General features: G+C 42.7%; 1 protein-coding gene across 28 annotated transcripts in view; it reads left to right on the top strand.

Moving 5' to 3' along the window:
* CELF2 (CUGBP Elav-like family member 2) overlaps positions 1-18,603 on the top strand; it is a 553,512-nt gene that overhangs the window by 230,738 nt on the left and 304,171 nt on the right. For 6 of the 28 annotated variants that reach the window (XM_069547197.1, XM_069547200.1, XM_069547198.1 and 3 more), the window contains exon 1: positions 6,090-6,773. The exons of 10 other annotated variants lie outside the window; for them this stretch is intronic. In XM_069547197.1, the coding sequence (XP_069403298.1) occupies positions 6,622-6,773 (152 nt within the window). In that variant the 5' untranslated portion in view covers positions 6,090-6,621. Of the gene's footprint in view, positions 1-6,089; positions 6,774-10,998; positions 11,720-18,603 lie in introns of those variants that run through there. 12 more of the 28 variants (XM_069547214.1, XM_069547207.1, XM_069547217.1 and 9 more) reach the window with 4 other exon arrangements.

Consider the following 18,603-nt stretch of genomic DNA (forward strand, 5'->3'; position numbering starts at 1 on the left):
TGGCATCCAGGTAGATAAACCGTTTAGAAATTCAAGGACAAGTGAGAACTTTTGCCCTCCTAATTTTGGTCACAAACTATGACTAGCCAGCCTCTTAAATCATTAAGTTAAAGGTCTCTACAGAATATATTGATTTTTGATATGTGATTATGTGCTTATAAAATGCATTTCTATGCAGGGCAAACATGTCTCACATCTTCAAAAATCTTTCCTTTTATAACATAGGCACTGGTTTCTCAGGTGAAAACAGTGAGACTTCAAAAAGAGAAAATAGAAAAATCAGTTTCAAACTTCTCCAACATTAAAAGATTTTTATTCTCACACTAGATATAAAGGAACTGATCCTAGAAGACTAAATGGTAATTGATATACATGAAAATTATGTCACTGACATTTGTTTCCATAAGGAATATATCTTTTCTAACATTTTAATGTTTTGCTTTAATTAGCTGTTTGTGCCAGAGCAGTAGATTGAAAAATATTCGTAAATTCATTGAGATTTAGAACCTAATTCTTAGAAACAGAAGGGAAATTATTTTAAAGGGCAAATTTTAAAAGATATATATATTTAATTACAAATATTTCTTCTTGGATTATATTGTGTTCAGATTAGTGATGTTCCCAGTAAATAAGGAGCAAGATGTAGCCCTTATAAACCAGCTATGAAACATTAACTATTTTTCAGAGTTTGGACATGCATTCAATTTTTCAAACTTAGGCTGAAATGTTATATTTAATACAAAATTGTGAAAAATTCATGTTGCAAGCTCAATAAATTGCCTTCTCAAACATAAATTTCCTATTGATAATATTTTCAGAGCCTGGCTGAACCCATAACGTATCTGTCGAATAATTATATTTTTAAAGTTATCCATTGTAAGTAAAGTGGATTTTATGATTATGTTCTCTTACTTCCAAAGGGATATGAACGGCTCATTCCATTGGGTTAGCCAATAATTGCTTTTGGATGAGCTTATAAAAGGTAATTGGTGAACCTTTCTATCTGAAACTGGCCCACTGTTACCAGCACACCTAGATTCTGCTTTCATAGGAAATTTTTTTTTTCCAAAACAAAGGTCACAAAGCAATTTTTTTGTGATTTGGGGGAAAAAAAGTAGTGTCCTGTGTTTCCCAGCTGCCTGTCAGAAGCACACTGAAATAAAAAAATACCTTAGGAAACTCCACGTTAAAATTTTGACTAAATTATAATCATTCATCTGTGATCTAGTCACCTTAATCCCTGGGTGATCATATTAGGTCCAAGAACAAGGGAACCCCCTACCCACTCATGCTTTGACCCAATCATTACCAGCTTCCAGAATTCTGAGGCCCCCATTCCAGTGTCCAACACATAGCTATCTTGTCCTCTAGCCTGATGGGGGAGTGGGAGATGGCCGGAAGTTGGCCAACTTGTCTACATCTATTTCCACAACAGTAACAAGCTATGCAATCTGTATCCTGCCATCAACTTCTATGTTGGGATGATTCCCTTCCAAGGTGACCTAAACAAATGTCAAAATGAATTTTAATCCTAAGCCCAGACTTGCAGAAAAGGAACAGATGAGTCAAACTGGGAAAATGGCTTCTTTCAATAGAGTCACAGTTGCACCCGAGTCCTTGCACACAGGAGCCTCGGGAATACGCAGCTGTGTTCAGCAGACCACAGGCTGCAAGATATGTAACCTCAACGTCCGAAGAGTTCTTTTATTTGTGAAAATGAAACCTCACAGTTTTTCCTTTTCAAAATATGAGTGCATACTATTGCATAATATCCCTTTGGGGCTGAAAAACAAAGAAAGGCCTTTGATTAATATTCATATCTAGAACTTTAGAGCAAGTGCAGATTGTGCTGGAATACCTAGGAAGTCATTGGAAGAGTGAATCAATACTAATTATTGTAATCAGGGTGGTTAATTAAGTGAAAATGTGGCTGAGAGAAAGTTCATTGCTCGAAGCCCTGGAAATACCTAGGTTGATGAAAAGAAGGTAAAATCCAAAAGCAAGCGTGGTACCTGGGAAGGATCTCCCCGTGTTCAGGGGGTCAGAATCTGTCCACGAAAAACATGCCTCGATTTGGTATAATCATAACAGTGAGAAAACCAGAAATATCAAACTCAGTCTCTTGTGTAGAGATTTCTATAAAAGTCATTAACAGAAAGCAGTTTGTTAAGAATCATCTCCTGCGGCTCCCACAGCATTTATCTGCCGTTCTTCCAACAGTAAAAAGTATATTTCACTCTGTGGCAGTAACGTCTTAGATCATCTTGATTAGCCTTCATTGAATTTCTTTCTACATTTTGGTAATTCCTGGGGGATATGTTGAGGGTGGGGAGGTGGGTTCTCCTTTCATCACACTATTGATTGCTTCCTTCTTGGTTATTACTGGCTTTGGGAATTTTTCTGAACTCGCAGTGACTTTTATTCCGTAGGAAAGATGAGGCAGTGGTTTTTGGAGAGGATTAAGATCCGTGGCATTTCATTTAACTGACATGGGGAAGAGGGTGTCGGAGGAAGGAACGTGTATGTGAGGTTTCATGGCTGTAGCCCATTAAGAATTGAAATGAAGTGTCCTGGAGCTGAAACACCTTTCTGATCCCACGGTACTCATCTCCAGAGGTCAGGCTGAGATGGAAGCTAGATGTAAGAGGGAGAGACAGTGTGTGTGTGTGTGTGTGTGTGTGTGCGCGCGCGCGCGCGCACGCGCCCGTGTGTGCATGTGTGCGTGTGTGTGCGTGTGTGCATGTGTGTGCGTGTGTGTATGTGTGTGTGTGCGTGTGCGTGTGTGTGTGTATGTGTGTGTCTGATCCTCCACTCCACTCAGAAATGTGCCGGTTAACCCTGATTTCAGATGAAGGACCCTTTGTCCCTAGATGCAGCCTTCTGCTTCATGCAGTGCCATCAGGGGTTGTCCTGTGCAGGTATGTTTATCTGATCCAGAGCTTTCCTCTGACTGTGACTTATCCCAGCACATTTTCTGGTATGTCAAGACCGTCATAGCTAATGGGGAACGGCATCTGTGGGGGAGGGTGGCAGCAGCCCAGAGTGGCATGTGTTACCAGGACAGCTCGGCTGCTCCCTCACCCCCTTCCATGGTGACCCGCCCATGATTGGCTGCCTAGGGTCGTGATGAATCACTGCCGTTTAGGAAGCAGGATATGCCAGTGTGCCCTCGGAGAACAACAAAAACCAGAATTTTCCTCCATAATCATTCAGTTCAGCAAACTTTGTTGTCATGAACACGAAGAGCATGAGGTTTGAAGTTATCGATAGCCGTGGCTTTTCAAATCCCTGGCTGAGAAGGCTTGCAGCTGCAATCAGTAAAAACTGTGTTGAAACTTATGGATGGCATTGCTGGCTCCCAGCTGGTGTGTGAACTGACGCGAAGGGGCACCATGGTACCTGCTGCAGGAACGAATCAGACGCTCGTCATCCCTCCTGCAAAACTGCCCATCTCAGCGGTACAGGCGCTTGCAGGTGTCGTCATCGTCACGCCTTGCTTTTTTGGTCTGGGACCTCAGCTCTTTCGGGTTCTGTGACATGGCTTCCCCATTCATTCAGAGATGACTTAGGAAGCATCTCTGTGAGTGAAAATGCACTGAGCTGGTGATGGACGGTGAAAATTCCTGGTGGTGGCAATTAGGGTTCATTTTGACTTTCTCTTTGGAAACTGACTTCATCGAAAGGGATGGAGCTCTTGTCACCAGCTGCCGGCTGTTCAATGCCCGTCCTGTATAAACTGTACCCTTCTTCCCACCCTGGGTTAGGGCTGCTGGCCTTAGAAGTATCAGTGAAAACTTTAATGCTACAAGGACAAAAGGATTAGGACTGCCGTTCTCTTTTCTTACCCATCTGCCAGTTCCAGGTTTAAATAAAGATTGGGAGGTGGGAGTATTATAATTGGAATTAAGAATAAATCCCAACCTTATTGACTCTGTACCTGATGCTACACTAGGGGATCTCTTTTCTTTTATATAATTTAATCGTCCCAGATATCTAAGAGATAATGATAGGTATGTTATTTCCATTTCAAAGATGAAAAAAAACGAGACCAAGAGAGAGACCCATATTCGATCCTGGAGTTGGGAAGATCCCCTGGAGAAGGGAATGGCTACCCACTCCAGGATTCTTGCCTGGAGAATTCCATGGACAGAGGAGCCTGGCATGCTGCAGTCCATGGGGTCTCAAAGAGTCAGACACGACTGAGTGACTAACACTTTCACACTAAGAGGGGGAAAGTAATGCCCCTAGACACATAACCTATGGTGGAAGGGATTCTAAGTGAGGACTCAGGCAAACTCCTCCATGGCCAACTTGAAAGTACAACTGTTGGATATTTGACCCTTGAAAGTCATATTTTCCTCTGGTGCCACATTTTCACAATGCACTTCAATTTGTCCATACTTAGTATCATACCAGGGAAGCTGTACAGTAAGAAAGGGAAAACCATAGCCATTTTTGCTTCTGAGTTCTTACAACTCCCTGGAGGTCTTTGAATTAAAGCACCTATGCCTCACTTTTCTCATCCTTTAATCTGTGTAATGGGAACACATGTTGGAAGGAATAATAGGGCAATCTGAAGCATGATGAAATTAAAATGTGTCTTTAAACCTACATCAGGGACCAAAATCTGTCATGCTGTAATCAGAACCAGCCAGGCAACAGATATACTACGTGACATAATCTCAGCAGTTAGGAAGTTCACAACAGTCTTGAAACAGAGCGGGAACAATGGGCACGAAGGTATCAAGCAGTGTGTATTGCAGGGGAGGGGGTCTTGAAGGACAGAGGAGGGAGCAGGAGGAAGAAGTTGTCCTTGGACCACCTTGGATTCATCTTTGTTATTAAAACAAAGCCAAACAGAACTCCTTCACTTCATCCCCTTTCTTCCTCAGACCAGAGGGTCATTCTCATTGCTCCTGGGCTCTCACTTCACCATATTCCTATGATATGGTGCAAGTGCAGTTGTTAGCCTCCACCAGGGAGTGTTGAGAGACTAACTGATTAGGTCACATAAAGGTTTACACTCATCCATAGAGATAAGACAAGATAACACATTTCCACTCAGCTTGGGTAGATCACTACACCGCTTTTTCATGACGGCTTTGGGTAGCTCTTTTAAGAGGAAGAAAAAAAAGAATTATTTTCCCCTAATCGACTTCATAGGAATTAGCATCACAAGCGAATTTAAAGAAAAAGTCATTTGGGATTTTCAAAAACCTCTATCATAAAGCTAAAAATAGTTCGAGATTTGAACTATATTATAGAGAAAAAATAAATTTCCTGTGCTCAAAACCTTAATGTATTTTCAACCTACATGTCACTTTAATAGATTGGTTATATAATTGCTGTTGTAATAATTAGGTTAACACATTGTAGCTCTCATCTGAGGATCATGGTAGATTTTGATTTTTTCAGCCATCCATCCCTAGGAGGAAATGATGGCCAAGCACATGCAAAGATCTAGATGATCAATCAGAAAATTCAGTGACGTGTTCCCAGTGTCAGTCTGCACTGACAGAATCAGATGCAGAATCCAACAGGTTTGGTTCTTAAGTCTTATCATCTATTTCACCCCATTTGCAAGTAGCGTTTGTCTTAGAGAGTGGGATCTGCATGCACCGTATCAGATGACTTCTGATCCTTGGAAGGAAAAGCTCTTTGATGGGGAATCCATCATCATGTGGGTAAATGTGTTTTGTTTTACATGCGATCCAAGCATTTGGTCTCTTTAATCCTTCCTCTTCTTCAAGATGTATTTGTTCAGAAAAAGGAGAGACACTGAGGCCAGTGGGGCTCTCAGACCTCTGGAGAGTCCCTCTCAGTTCCAGATTTTGATTCTTGCCAAGATCAGCTTCAGACTACTCCCTCAATCCCTCCAGGAAAGCTTAAAACTTCCTTTCTCTATTTATCCACCCCCACCTGTTGGAGCTTTCTCTCTGGACCTAATGTTATGCCTACTGCCATATCCACCCAGCTGTTGCCCCTCAGCTGTTGTGTTTTGTCAAACAGTAGTTTCTCTTTTTGAAATTTATAGCATGTGACAGTAAAATGAGAACTTCTGACCGATTGGGGAAAACATTTGGGGGAGGGGGTGGTTCAAGGGCCGATTGCCAGGGAACTGAAAACCCCATCCTGATAGCTATAAATTTTGTTCCTGCCGCCAGGCTGGCACCAGATAAAGGTACCCGATACAGTCTTGACAAATCTCGCATCTTTGAGAGGCCGCTGGGACATTCCTTCGGAGGCTGTGTTTTCTGAGTGCCTCCATGTACACATCACCAGGCCAGCCTTCCTCTCCTCCCCAATTTTCAAATCCTGTTTATTCACTCTGCGGGACACTGTCTTACATCCTCCCCCCTCCGCCCCATGACGATGTGTGGAGAGGGGGCACCCCAGAAACAGCTGTTCCTAGCTGAGAACACAGCCTTGGTCCAGGCAAACTTGACTCCCCGACAGATGAGCCCCCAAGACTGGTCACTTTGGTGGTCACCTGCCTCCTCAGCGCCGCAGCTGTGGAGGAAGGCTGTCTGGCATTGTCTGGCTTCCGTTGGAGAGAGAAAGCGGGAGAGAGAAAGAGAAAGCTGAGGGGGGAGGGAGAGAAAGAAGGCCGCGGCAAGGATAATGAAGAAAGGAAAAGGGAAATGTAAGGCCGAGAGGGAAGTGATGAGCTGGCTGGGCGCGAGGCCTGCCAGGTCCACAGTGTTAGCATTTCATCCCCTTGGAGTGGAAGCTTCTGGAAACCCTAGAGGGGCACCTCATTTCCAAGTGCGAAGGTACGTACACAAACAACCCATCTTCGGTTGGAGGGTCTCTTCAGATGAGAGGGAAGTTCACCATTATGTCTTCGGCTCTGTGGAAAACAGATTCAGAAAAACACAAGATTGCAAAAAGCCAGTAGCAGCTGCTCTCGAGGTAGAGCAACGGCTGAAAATTCCTGTTAAAAAAAAAAATGTAAAATAAGAATTTGATCACAATGTCATCTTTACTGTAGTGTGACTTTACTGAAGTCCATTTAGGACTGTGACAAAGTCACTATTCCAGAACCTTTCAAAATGGGGGCGGGGGGCAGCAGATAATAAGATCACTTAACTTATGACTGGTGATGGAAGTATTTAAGGGATACCTTTATTATGGAGCTAAGAAAATATACCTTTATAATGCATCACTTAGGATCTATTTGGGGGTTTTTAAGCACATGGAAAAAGACACTGTTGTTTATTTTTGCAAGTTGCTGATGAAACTGGGGTAAGCCAAGAACAAACACATGGCCATGGAGAAACTTTCCCAGGTACTTAAAATTCATGTGGATTTCACATTTGTTGGCTGGAAAACCCCCAGTGATGGGAATCCCATTCCCTGCGTCCCTTCTAGGGCCTTTCTTGCTCCAAACGAATCTCAGCACACTGGGCTTTTTTTAAACTGGAACAGCTATGTTAATAAAATTTGACTTTGAAAAGGTGATGGGGAAAGATGTTTTGGATTCTAGTTTGTAATAAAGAGCCAGAAGTGAGGGGAGAAAAACCCTTTAGTGAAGGTGCCTATTGAGGAGATGGAACAGGATGCGTACATCTATAGTTGCGTGGCCGACTGTCTGCTGCTTTACAGAGGCTGTGACCCATGATGTTATATGTGGGAATAATTAAAACATGGAAATTTGTCATAAAATATACAGGGATTTCTGCAGGAGAAGAAGATTACCTTTTGGGTTATAAGCATCTATCACTATCGGGCCCCGGTCTCTTAAGTTACGATATAAACTTTGTGCAAAAATGTTGGAATGTTTATGGTCAGGGACTCTATCCTGGTGCATTGATGAAGGCGGGTGACGGAAATCGAATACTTTGCACTGGAGCAGTGTGTACTCCACGTAAAGATGCATTCATTAGCACTCTGTTGAGGTTGTGTGTGTGTGTGTGTGTGTGTGTGTTTTACTGCCCGTGATAATTCAGCGCTCAAACAATGACCATGGGGGGGGGGGGGGCGCAGCGAAGCAGGGCAGTGCTGAAACAGTGCCGTGCACCCGATTGCCTTGGGAGGCCTCGTATAAAATGAGGTCATTCAGAAACTTTCCCTTGAAGTGCTTCCAATTCTTGAATTGCCTTTTGTTTGGGAAATGAATAGCAAGTTGATTAAAAAAAATAGACAATTAGGGAAGGTAGGGGGATGGGCTTAGGGACCAGCTTAAGGTTTTTCTACAGTGAAGCAAAAATGGTGAGGAAATTGCGTGGTTCCCCACTGCCTGGCCCCCAGGGAGGTCAGCACACAGAGGTGTCACCCACCAGGTTGGGCCCAGGAGGGGGTGCTCACCATGGCCTCACCCCCTTTCACTGCTGTTGGTAAGAACCTTGGCAATAAAATAGCGTCTCTGAACCCGGTGTGTTTAGCAGCGGCTCAGTCAAGCTTTCTGCAAAATAATTCCAACTACCAAATCATAATACCTGACGGCTCGTCACAGAGTGAAAATTAAAAAGGCAGCGGGGCCGGGGGGGGGGGGCGGGGGGGGCGTCGAGTTGTTTTAGGTTTGTTTTTTTTTTCTTCTGCCGAAGCAGAGAAATGATAGATTGAAGCTTTTCATCAAGTGGTATTTGTTTGGATGTTTTGTTTTGTTTTTGATTTTAAGCTCAAGAGCTTTTGAATTTTTGCATTTTTTTAAAATGGCTATTGTGGAGGTGCTGTGATTATAGAAACACACCCCAATGGGGTGGATGTATGTGTGTGTGCACTTTGTTTCTCTCCAGCACCTACATTAAGAGCCCATGCAGTCACTCTATTATTTATGTATTTGGCAACCAAACTATTTCAGCTCAGCTACATCCGAAGCTTTCCTTCGTTCGCGTTGTCACTGTATTTCATGTACGAGCCAGTCTTCTTTTATATCTGACCCCGGGTTTGCTTCTGACTTTACATGGCCAAAGCAAATGTGCTTTGAAAACTCTGGGACACACTGTAGTTGTTAAATAAGGCAGTAACCTATGCACTCGTGGTTCTTTCTCTATGACCTACTTACATACTTCCTCACCCTCCTTATAGTATGATTAAAAGCTGCTTTGAATCCACTATTGCCTCAAGGGATTGGAGCCTAGAATTTAACAAACTGCTGAGAAGGCTTAAGTCAGTAAGAGGCCTTCCCCTACCGCGTCTCCCAACTAATTCACATGCAATTAAAGAGAAAATAAATATTTCAGAAGTGCACGTGTTAAGGAAGCTTTTTCCACCTTCCAGGATGTAGATGTGCATGGAGCTTCATTCCATAGCAGCCTGGAAAACGTTTTCCTTTTTGATGAATGCAGTTGTGTTCTGGAGGCCGGTTCTGTTCGTTCATTCTTCAGATAATTTTATTATAGAGTCAGCTGCTTATCTACATTTGGGAGTTATATAAATCATATCTTCAAAATCAGGGACTGTCGAGGTTTGTCTCATTTATCTGGCTAATTTTATCAAGGTTATTGAAAGACCAACAAAATTCTTACAATTTCAAAGACAGTCTGCAGTAATGAGGATAGAGAGAAAATGTAACTTATTAGGAAAAGTTGGGGCATTTGGGTATAAGAATTCATTTACTGCATCTGTTTTTCAGTTCTTTATGAATCTAGCAGTGGCACCCCACTCCAGTACTCTTGCCTGGAAAATCCCATGGATGGAGGAGCCTGGAAGGCTTCAGTCCATGGGGCCGCTAAGTCGGACATGACTGAGCGACTTTCACTTTCACTTTTCCCTTTCATGCATTGGAGAAGGAAATGGCAACCCACTCCAGTGTTCTTGCCTGGAGAATCCCAGGGACGGCGGAGCCTGGTGGGCTGCTGTCTATGGGGTCACCCAGAGTCGGACACGACTGAAGCGACTTAGCAATGAATCTAGACCTGGTTCCACAGAAAGGCAATATTTAAGAGGAAGGTTGGTCCTAGCCCTCCACCTATCTTAGAACCCTTTCGGTCAAAAGCCAAATATATTGCTCAGCTGAAGAAGAAAATCAAGTCAATTAAGTATGTATGGACCTAACTGAGTACACCAGGCCTGTTATTCCAAATTACTCAAGGCAGGATTTACAATTGATGTGTGGATTTCATATTGGTATATAAATATCCATATTCCTTCATAACCTCTAAAGATGATCCTATCTCACTATAATACAAGAAATTGGTGAGAAAAACAATTTTTTTCTCCTATAATGGTGTCAGATACATTTAAAGCCACGTGATACAATGCCGCGTGATACAATGCCACGTGACCTATTTAACCCGCTGCTGGCTGACTACACCCCTAGGTGTGAAACATCATTTCAAAATAAAATTCAAAGTGATTACCCAAAGAGGCAAGCTATGGAACTTCTAGTATGCAATTTATGAGGTTACTTTAGAATGTGAAATAGGCTACACAGAAGTTTTACAGGCTTCTGACCTTGTGAAAATTTCAGTTTCATCAAACAAATGTAGCAACAAAAGTCACGAGGCCACCAAATTAGAACATCACCTTATACTTATCTTTTAAAAATTTTCACAGATCACTTGGGAAAATTGAACTCCCTTCTTGTCTTCGTGAGAGTTCTGTCCTGTTTCCCAATTCCTATTAGTAAATTGGTCACAGATCTTAAACGAGTATTTAAGCTTCATGGCCATTACAGACCCAGCACTCTTTCATGAAGCCACTCTTGGTTTTTAATCATTGTGTTAAATACTTGGAAATGACCAATTCGTGATGTATCGTTTTAAAAGAAAAGGTGATTTATCACCCTTAGTTTCAGTCCCGTATACGTCTCAATGTTTTCAAGATGATACAAAAGGAAATATAATCGTGCAGGGATTCGTGCATCTTTCTTTTTGAAGCACTGAAAAGTCCCCAAATGTCAACTTGGGCCGTTTCTCTGATATTTACTTTGGCTCAACCACGAATGCTATTTCAGTTATTGTGGTGAGTTCATACACGGGCGAGCACAGCCCACCGACGAGCATTTAAACTAACCCCGGTGATGATTCGTCTCTCGTGGCTTCCGTTGGGGAGTTCGGGTGCGCTCGTGGCGTGCACGGGGCTTGGGCAATACGGTGGCATTCAACCCACGACAAGCGGTCATTCGGGCCTCGTGCCAGGCGCCTGGAAACGGGACCGGACACAGCCGGCGCGGGGGACGGGTGTGCAAGTCTGGACGCCAAGGACCGCAGGCCGGGCGGCGATCTGTCCAGGGGGCGGTCCCGCCGCGCCCTCCTCCCCGCGGGGGCCGAGCGCGCGGGCCCGCAGGGGTTAAGCGGCTGCGCGGCGGGCGCGGCGCTCCGCCCCCGCTCGCCGCACCTGGCGCTCGGCGGCCTGCGGCCCGGGCGCTGGGTGTCGGCAGGGATTGGCGGAGAGCGGCGTGGAGAGAATGTGACAAGTGCCGGCTCGGGCGGCCGCCGCGGGGAGGCCGCGCGCACCTGTCCCTGCCCGTCTGCGCCGCCCGCCGCCGCTCGGCCGCGCGCACCGCCGCCCCCCGCGCCCGAGCGCAGAGCGCGCGCCGCGAACATGACTTCTGCCTTCAAGCTGGATTTCCTCCCGGACATGATGGTCGAGGGCCGCCTGCTAGTTCCAGACAGAATGTGAGTGTGGCCGCCCGGCCGCCTCCGGGACGCTGGTCCGGAGCTCCGCGGAGGGAGAGGGCGGGCGGCGGCGCTCCTGCGCCCTGGGGACGCGGGGGGCGGCTCCGGTTCGGCCGCGCCCTGGGGTTCGGAGCCGGCGCTGGATGCGGGGAGAGGTGGGAGCGCGTCCGGAGGAGCGGCGGAGCCCGGGGTGGGGCGGAGAGCGGGGACCAGAGAGCCGGACGCGGGGTCCCGGGGTCTGGGCGTGGGGTCCGGCCCGCGGGGATCGGCGAGCGGGGCGCGGCGTCCCAGGGTGGGGTGGGCGCGTGCACGCTCGTGTCATTTGAAATTCGGGGCTGCTGGAGCTCTCGTGGCCCGTTTACAGATCTCTTCTTGCCAAATTGTCCGCTCCTCTTGTCTTACCCTTTGCAAAAATCCTTTTCTTGGGGTGGGGGCGGGGGGAGGAAAAAAAGGGGAGGAGGAGATAATTACAAAACATTAAAATAGCCAGGTGTACTCTGCAGAAATTAGAGGTAATTTTTACGTAATCACGGTGGTTTGTCTGATATGCAGCCTATAATTTAATAATTAATGTGATTGTGGTTGTTTTACACGTCGTCAAACTAGAGTAGAGAGTTTATTGGGAGAAGTCGAGAGCTCGGATTCCTTAAGAAAGGAAAGTATGCCTCATTTTTCTCCGGTCTGGTTAGTCTTGATAGGAAAGTTACTCTTATCAGCTGGGGCACTCTGGAGGCAATAGGATCTGCTTGTATTTCAGGCATGTTTGAAAAGACAGCCCCGAAGGTTGCCAGGAGTGGGGATGAAAGGTCTGTGTCCATTTCAGGCTTGGAATATACACAGTTGTCTCTTATCAGTCAAGAAATGTGATAGTGAATCTAAGCTACAATTAATCGAGCGAAAAAGGGACTGCTCTCCTTGGTAAGAGTACGTATAAAATGTTTCCTATTGTACGCACCCCTAGATAACATTCATATTCTTTCTGGCACTTTGCTGTATCCGTTGCAATTTTCAGGCCATTCCGAGCTTTATGATCCATTTCCCTGGCAACTAACTTTCCCCTACGGTGCTAGATTCTTTTTCTAGGATGTTAAATGTTATGAGCTGAGAGATTCTTGAGAAGCTCCGCAGTGGCCAATTATTTGAGCCCCTAGGATTTAGGAGGGGAAAAAAAGGTGAGGAGAGGGATGAAAATCTGTTAAATGTGAATTGTCCTTCTTGTCGATATTAAGAATGTTAACTTGCTTTTACGCGTGGTCAGGTTCATTGTTCAACTAAGATAATCAGATAATGTAAATTAAAATATTGAATTTCTCTTTGGCAGTTTTCTCTGTGAAGTTAATCTTGATTAGTACCGTTCCCATGATATTTGTTTTGAGAGATCGCTGGCTTCTCACCCCACCACCCCTAAAATAGCTACCTTTATAGGGCTTCAACACAAGTTTACACAGGTAGCTAATTTGAAAGTTCTGTGTGTTTTCTCCTCTGCTCCTTAGCGTGTCAAGGCCGAACCAAAGATTTTCTTGGTCATAATTGTGCAATTGATTCTCACCTGCTAAGAATACTCTCTGAGTGTAAAGTGTTAATGGCCTCTGAAAGATGCTCTCTCTTTTCAGTTAAATTATTAATTATGAAAATTTAATTTATCGTTTTCATTTAGTGGATGAATGTGACTGGCGCAAACTACTCTGAATAGAGCGGTTTTGTCTTAAGGATGGAGTCAGCTCTGAAGATCCTAATATGACTTCAACCCATTTCTCTTCATGTGTTAGTTATTCCATGTGTTAGATTATTGAGTTAAACTCAAGTTGTTTTCAAAGTCTTTTTCAACTCTAGATTGAAGCTTAAAAAAAAATAGAGGATTTGTAAATAATATTATTGTTTCCAAAATATCGATTCTATGTCTCCTTAAGCCCTAAGAGTACTGTAGCATGTTTTCCTTAAGAGTTTGTAATTAACTCACATTAGAGTCGGTCTTTGGGGAATAGGGGTTCGTGGGAAGGAATATGACAAGTTGAAAATGCTTGAAATTCACCTCCAAGTGTATCTTACTGCCACATGCAGACAGTTGAGAGGGTAGAGGTACGGGTTTATTGTTTTCTGGACCCCTTGTCTTTTACGGTCTGTTGCCATTTGGACTTGAAATGCCGTCAGCTAGATACTGGCCTGTTCCTAAAAGGAACTTATGTAAGACACAGGGCTTTTCTGGTGTTGATTTTTCTAAATCTGTGGCACATATTTTCAATGGCGTTTTCCCACAAGAATCTATTAGATAAGTTTGCAAGATGTAATATGTGTGAGTCCTTAAGGCAGATGGACAGATAGCTTGTGAGGTAAATGATTACCATTGATGGCCCCATGAGCCATCAGGTGTTTAAAAAGCCGGATTGTTTAAGGCTCTGTAGTGGGTATAGAATTGTTGTGACATGGGCTTCAAGGTCCTGGGGTCTTCAATGTTCGACATCAAAACTGTACATGGAAATAGATCTTTAAATGATCTTAACTATCAAACTTTTGTTGTTCTTGTGTTACTATAGAATGGCATTTGCAACAGAGCATAGTGAAAACAACACCAGAGCTGACATTTTAAATCCTTTTTTAAACTGGGGCAATTGGTTTTGGATTATAGTTGGAGATGGGGATTTTATTCTTTGTTTCACCTTTTGACTGATCGTATGTATGCATTAGGTTTTTGTTTTTTTTTTAATGTTTGAATTTTTAAACAAATTTTAAACAAAATCTAAGAGATGCTATCTTAGAACTGAGAAATTAGAGGTGGAAAAATCTATGAGTGCACCTTTAAAGTATTAGTTCAGATTTGTGATGTTAAGAGTAAGATGCTGAGGAGAAGCCACCTGTAAATTAAAATGAAATCTGCACCCCCCCCCCCCCCCCCCCCCCGCTGCATTTGGTGAGTAATCTTACTGACAAAGAGAAAAAGTTACCCTGAGTCAACTTGGTGCATTAACCTTTTTTTTGTTGAGTGCCTCCAAGTCGGGATAACCTGAAAGATGTCTATATGGATCTAATTAAACTGGAAGGCAGTTCTAGGGACATCACTGTTAAAGCTGTTACACCAGACCTCATTATTTTATAGATAAAGAAACCATTAGAGGAGCAATGGGACCAGTCCAAGAAGGCAGTGGTATTACTGCTTCCCCCTCCCCACTAAAAGGACAAATGCAGGAGTCATTCATTAAATGCCTGCTGTGTACCAGGACACTGTACTTATGCTTTCATAGTAGCTATAAGGGTGGTGGGTGTTGCACCCATTTCACAGATGATGTTTGAATAGATTACATTCTTGTGCATGCTATACAGGCAGTAAATGGTGAAGCTGTGGTTCGCTTGTGTGTGTATACGTATATATGTGTATGTGTGTATTATATAAACACATGTTTATGTGTTGATACAGAGAGAAGAGAGGACAGAATTTTTGTTGGGAATGGTGGAGAGTTATAGGAGATACATGCCTATCACTTACTTAGGATTGACTGTCTGATTTGATTCAAATTAGTGAATTGATCACTCTTGTTTGATTCAAATTCACAGTTATTCCATGAGCTCATGAACTAAAGAAAATATATTTTAATTTAAAACTTTTCTTTTTGTTTACCAAGTACCAGCAAGATGAAAGTCAAAAGCCTTGAGTTCTTTTTTTTTTTTTCCCAGATGACATTTAAAGTTTTTTTGGAAAATGCCATTACCAATAATAATAAAATACAGTGCTGAGATTTGTCACCCAATTCCTTGATAGACATAAGAAGAAATTAAAACGTGAAGATGCTAAAAGAAGGATGGTGTGTATGGTACTTTAAGGAAATTTTTTAAAGAAGTATTTTCAGGTGGGATTTCTGAGTGCCTATCTCAGTATCAACTGCTTCCTGAAACCAAAAATTCGTCCCATGTTGGCATTTAGAACACTAATGTTATCTTTGATCTGGGTTAGAGGTATTATTTTAACTGAGTGTTGCTGTTTAATTGTAATTTGCTGGATTGAGATTACTCTGGCATCTGTTGATGAGATATGGTCAGCTGGGAGGAATAAGAACCTTGCAAGATAAGATGAAAAGAAGATAGGATTTTCAGATATGAACCCAGTGATTAAGATTTCATAGCCTCATTAAGAATGTTTTCCATCCCAGCGGCCCCTCCCCCGCAACACTATCATAATAGCATATTTGCCTTCTGATAAAAAACTGCAATCTCCTTCCCTCTTTTACGTAAATCCCCAGATTTTTCACTCCTCCTTACTCCTTTCTCATAGCTTTGTTTCTTACAAGTTCAGCACCCACTCTCTTCTCATTGAGGCTTTTATATACAGCCATGTATGATGGGGGTCTGATGTCACTGTAGTAAATTGTAGACAGACCTCACAGTTGTCAATACTATCAGAATCTCTTGCCTGATTTGCATTTCACTGGGAAACCTTGGGATTTTCAGTACATGGCAAGGAGCCCAGTGAGAAATCAGTCACTGATGTCTTTTTCACTTCCCATGCTGAACCTCCAAACTTAAAAAATCTTTATTTCCCATTTAGAGTATTAATACCGGCAGATTTTTTTTTTTTTTCTTTCAGAGGAGGCTTCGGTTTTTGCTTTGCGTTGGCAGATTAGGCCGTGATGAAGAGTTAGCTATTTCTCAGTGTCATATTTGTTCTACAAAACTGCAGAAGAGAAGCTTTGTAAAGTCCAAGTGATTTCCAGCTCATTAGCCCCTCCCTGTTCTCGTGCCCTTCTGTGTGTATTTCCACTATCTGGGTGGAGCAGGTGATATAAGGAAGCCAGCCTCCGCTCTGTGCTACTTGTGTAGCGGTGCAGAAAATGCATTTTTATTTTTCCTCAAGAAAAAGCTCTTGCTGAACTTGAAGGGAAACAGAGCTGCACATTCCTGGAAAAACCTTGGTGGGAAACAAAAACTAATTAGCGCGGCAAATGTGATGCTCGCAGGTAATTGTAAAATAATTATTCCCCTCTAGCATCATCAGTGTTTAATTGTGCCATCCAATATTCTCATGCTCTGAATCGAGATGTGAAGGGATGGAAACCCCCCATCTCCTCCTGGGAATGTCTTTTTCATTTACTGTAAGCTTCAGACTCTTCTGAAAGGACTGTTAAGAAGAAGGAGGGGAAACGTACGGGGGATTTTCAGCAGCTTCACTCTTCCCGTTTGTTCTAAACCGTGATGGAAAGGGATTAATCCAACTAGTTTTATAGAAGTACAATTCCACTTATGTGGTTGAAATACCTTGTGAACATATTTGAGATGTACATGTTCACATTGTTACCCATGGAGTTTTATGAGCAGTCTGTTTTATGAACTGCAGATTGTATATTATGTTCAGATCCCGAGAGTGATGCTTTAAAATCAGCTGATGATTTAAAATGAAGTGCTAATAAATATGTAATCATATGGTTCTCAAAATGACAGATGAGTACAAATTCGGTTTTTGGTTAAATTTTAATTCCTCCATTGGAATGAATGCCTCAGAGCCAACTTGTTGGCAAATTATTAGACCCATATTTTTTAATTTCCCCTCCTAAAGATATATGTAAATCAAGTTTAGGCTGCATTTAGACTAAAATATCATTTTAGTTTATTCTTCTCAACTTTTCTGCCAGATTCATGTGGCCTTCTACTTAAGGTCAGATTTTTAAATAAATCTGTTTGAAAGAGACCTCAGTTTAAATGATGCATGCCCCCTTTCCATCAGCAGAAGTTCCTTTAATAGTGATAGTGCTTTAAAAATGGGGTATGGGCAGTGTGTGAATTTTAAGTCTTAATAATTAAAGATATCGGTGGTTTGTTTTCTCTGTGAGATTGTTTATGATTCTGTCTGTCATGATCGTAGAAATCAAGTTCCCCCAGCCCATTTGCCTGACATTTATAGACTCAAACAGGACTGAAGACTTCCAGGGGTCACGGATGATGGTGCTGACTCACTCCTCAGAGAATGCATTTCATTTCAGCTGATTTCTCTGACATTTTGACATCACTTGTGGACAGCTTTTGAAAAAAATTTGTTTTTGAGCTTCATGGAACGGAATAGTTGTTCAGCTTCTGTACTAGGATCGAAAATTCAATGTTTTTATGCTGAAGGGGCTTCATTTTCGTGCCTTTTCGTGAAAGAAGTTCATAGCTAGACTTGGGCTCATTAAATTTTAAGATGGTATTTTAGATCCTTTTCCTTGAATGATGTCTTCCTGTCTCCTGGTCTCCTCCTGTAGCAGGAAATTTGTACCACATTTATGTGACAAAGTCAGCTGATCTTCAGGCTAAAAGAGCAAAATATTTTGTTGTTCACCTGGTTGTAAATGTGTGTAAAAATGGGTTCACACGTGTATAAAGATATATGTATGTAGATATAGGTGAAATATATATATATATATATGTATTTGTTGTTGCTCAGTTACCGAGTCATGTCCGACTCTTTGTGATCCCATGGACTGCAGTGCACAAGGCTCCTCTGTCTTCCACTATCTTCCTGGACTTTGCTCAGATTCATGTCCATTGAGTTGGTGATGTTATCTAACCATCCCATCTCATCCTTGGCCCCCCACTTCTCCTTTTGCCTTCAAATATACACACACACATATATATACATACACATACATATATATTTATAATAATTATGTAGGCTCAATATCATGTAACTATATATAATATAAATTATATATAAATTACATATATAAAATGCACATATATAAAGTATATGCACATATAAATAAATGTATGCATATATATACACACACCTATATGGCATATCTTTGGCATAATTCGTCACTTTCTTAAAATACCTTCCATTTAATGGTCTTTGTCTCTAAAAATTATGAAATATTAGTGACACTGCTGGAAATAGTTCTTCGAACGTTGTTTTGACTCTTTGGCCCAGAAGCTCAGAGACGCTGCTGTTAAAGGTGAAGAAAGCGTCACTGTGATGGACTTGCCACACCTTCTGGGTGAAAAGCTGAGACCCTTCGCGCCCGATTGAGTGACTTTTCTCTCCTTGCTGCAGAGTCCTCAGATCTGGGGACTGCTGTTT

Source organism: Ovis canadensis, chromosome 13, assembly GCF_042477335.2.
Source record: "Ovis canadensis isolate MfBH-ARS-UI-01 breed Bighorn chromosome 13, ARS-UI_OviCan_v2, whole genome shotgun sequence".
Taxonomy (NCBI): Eukaryota; Metazoa; Chordata; class Mammalia; order Artiodactyla; family Bovidae; genus Ovis; species Ovis canadensis.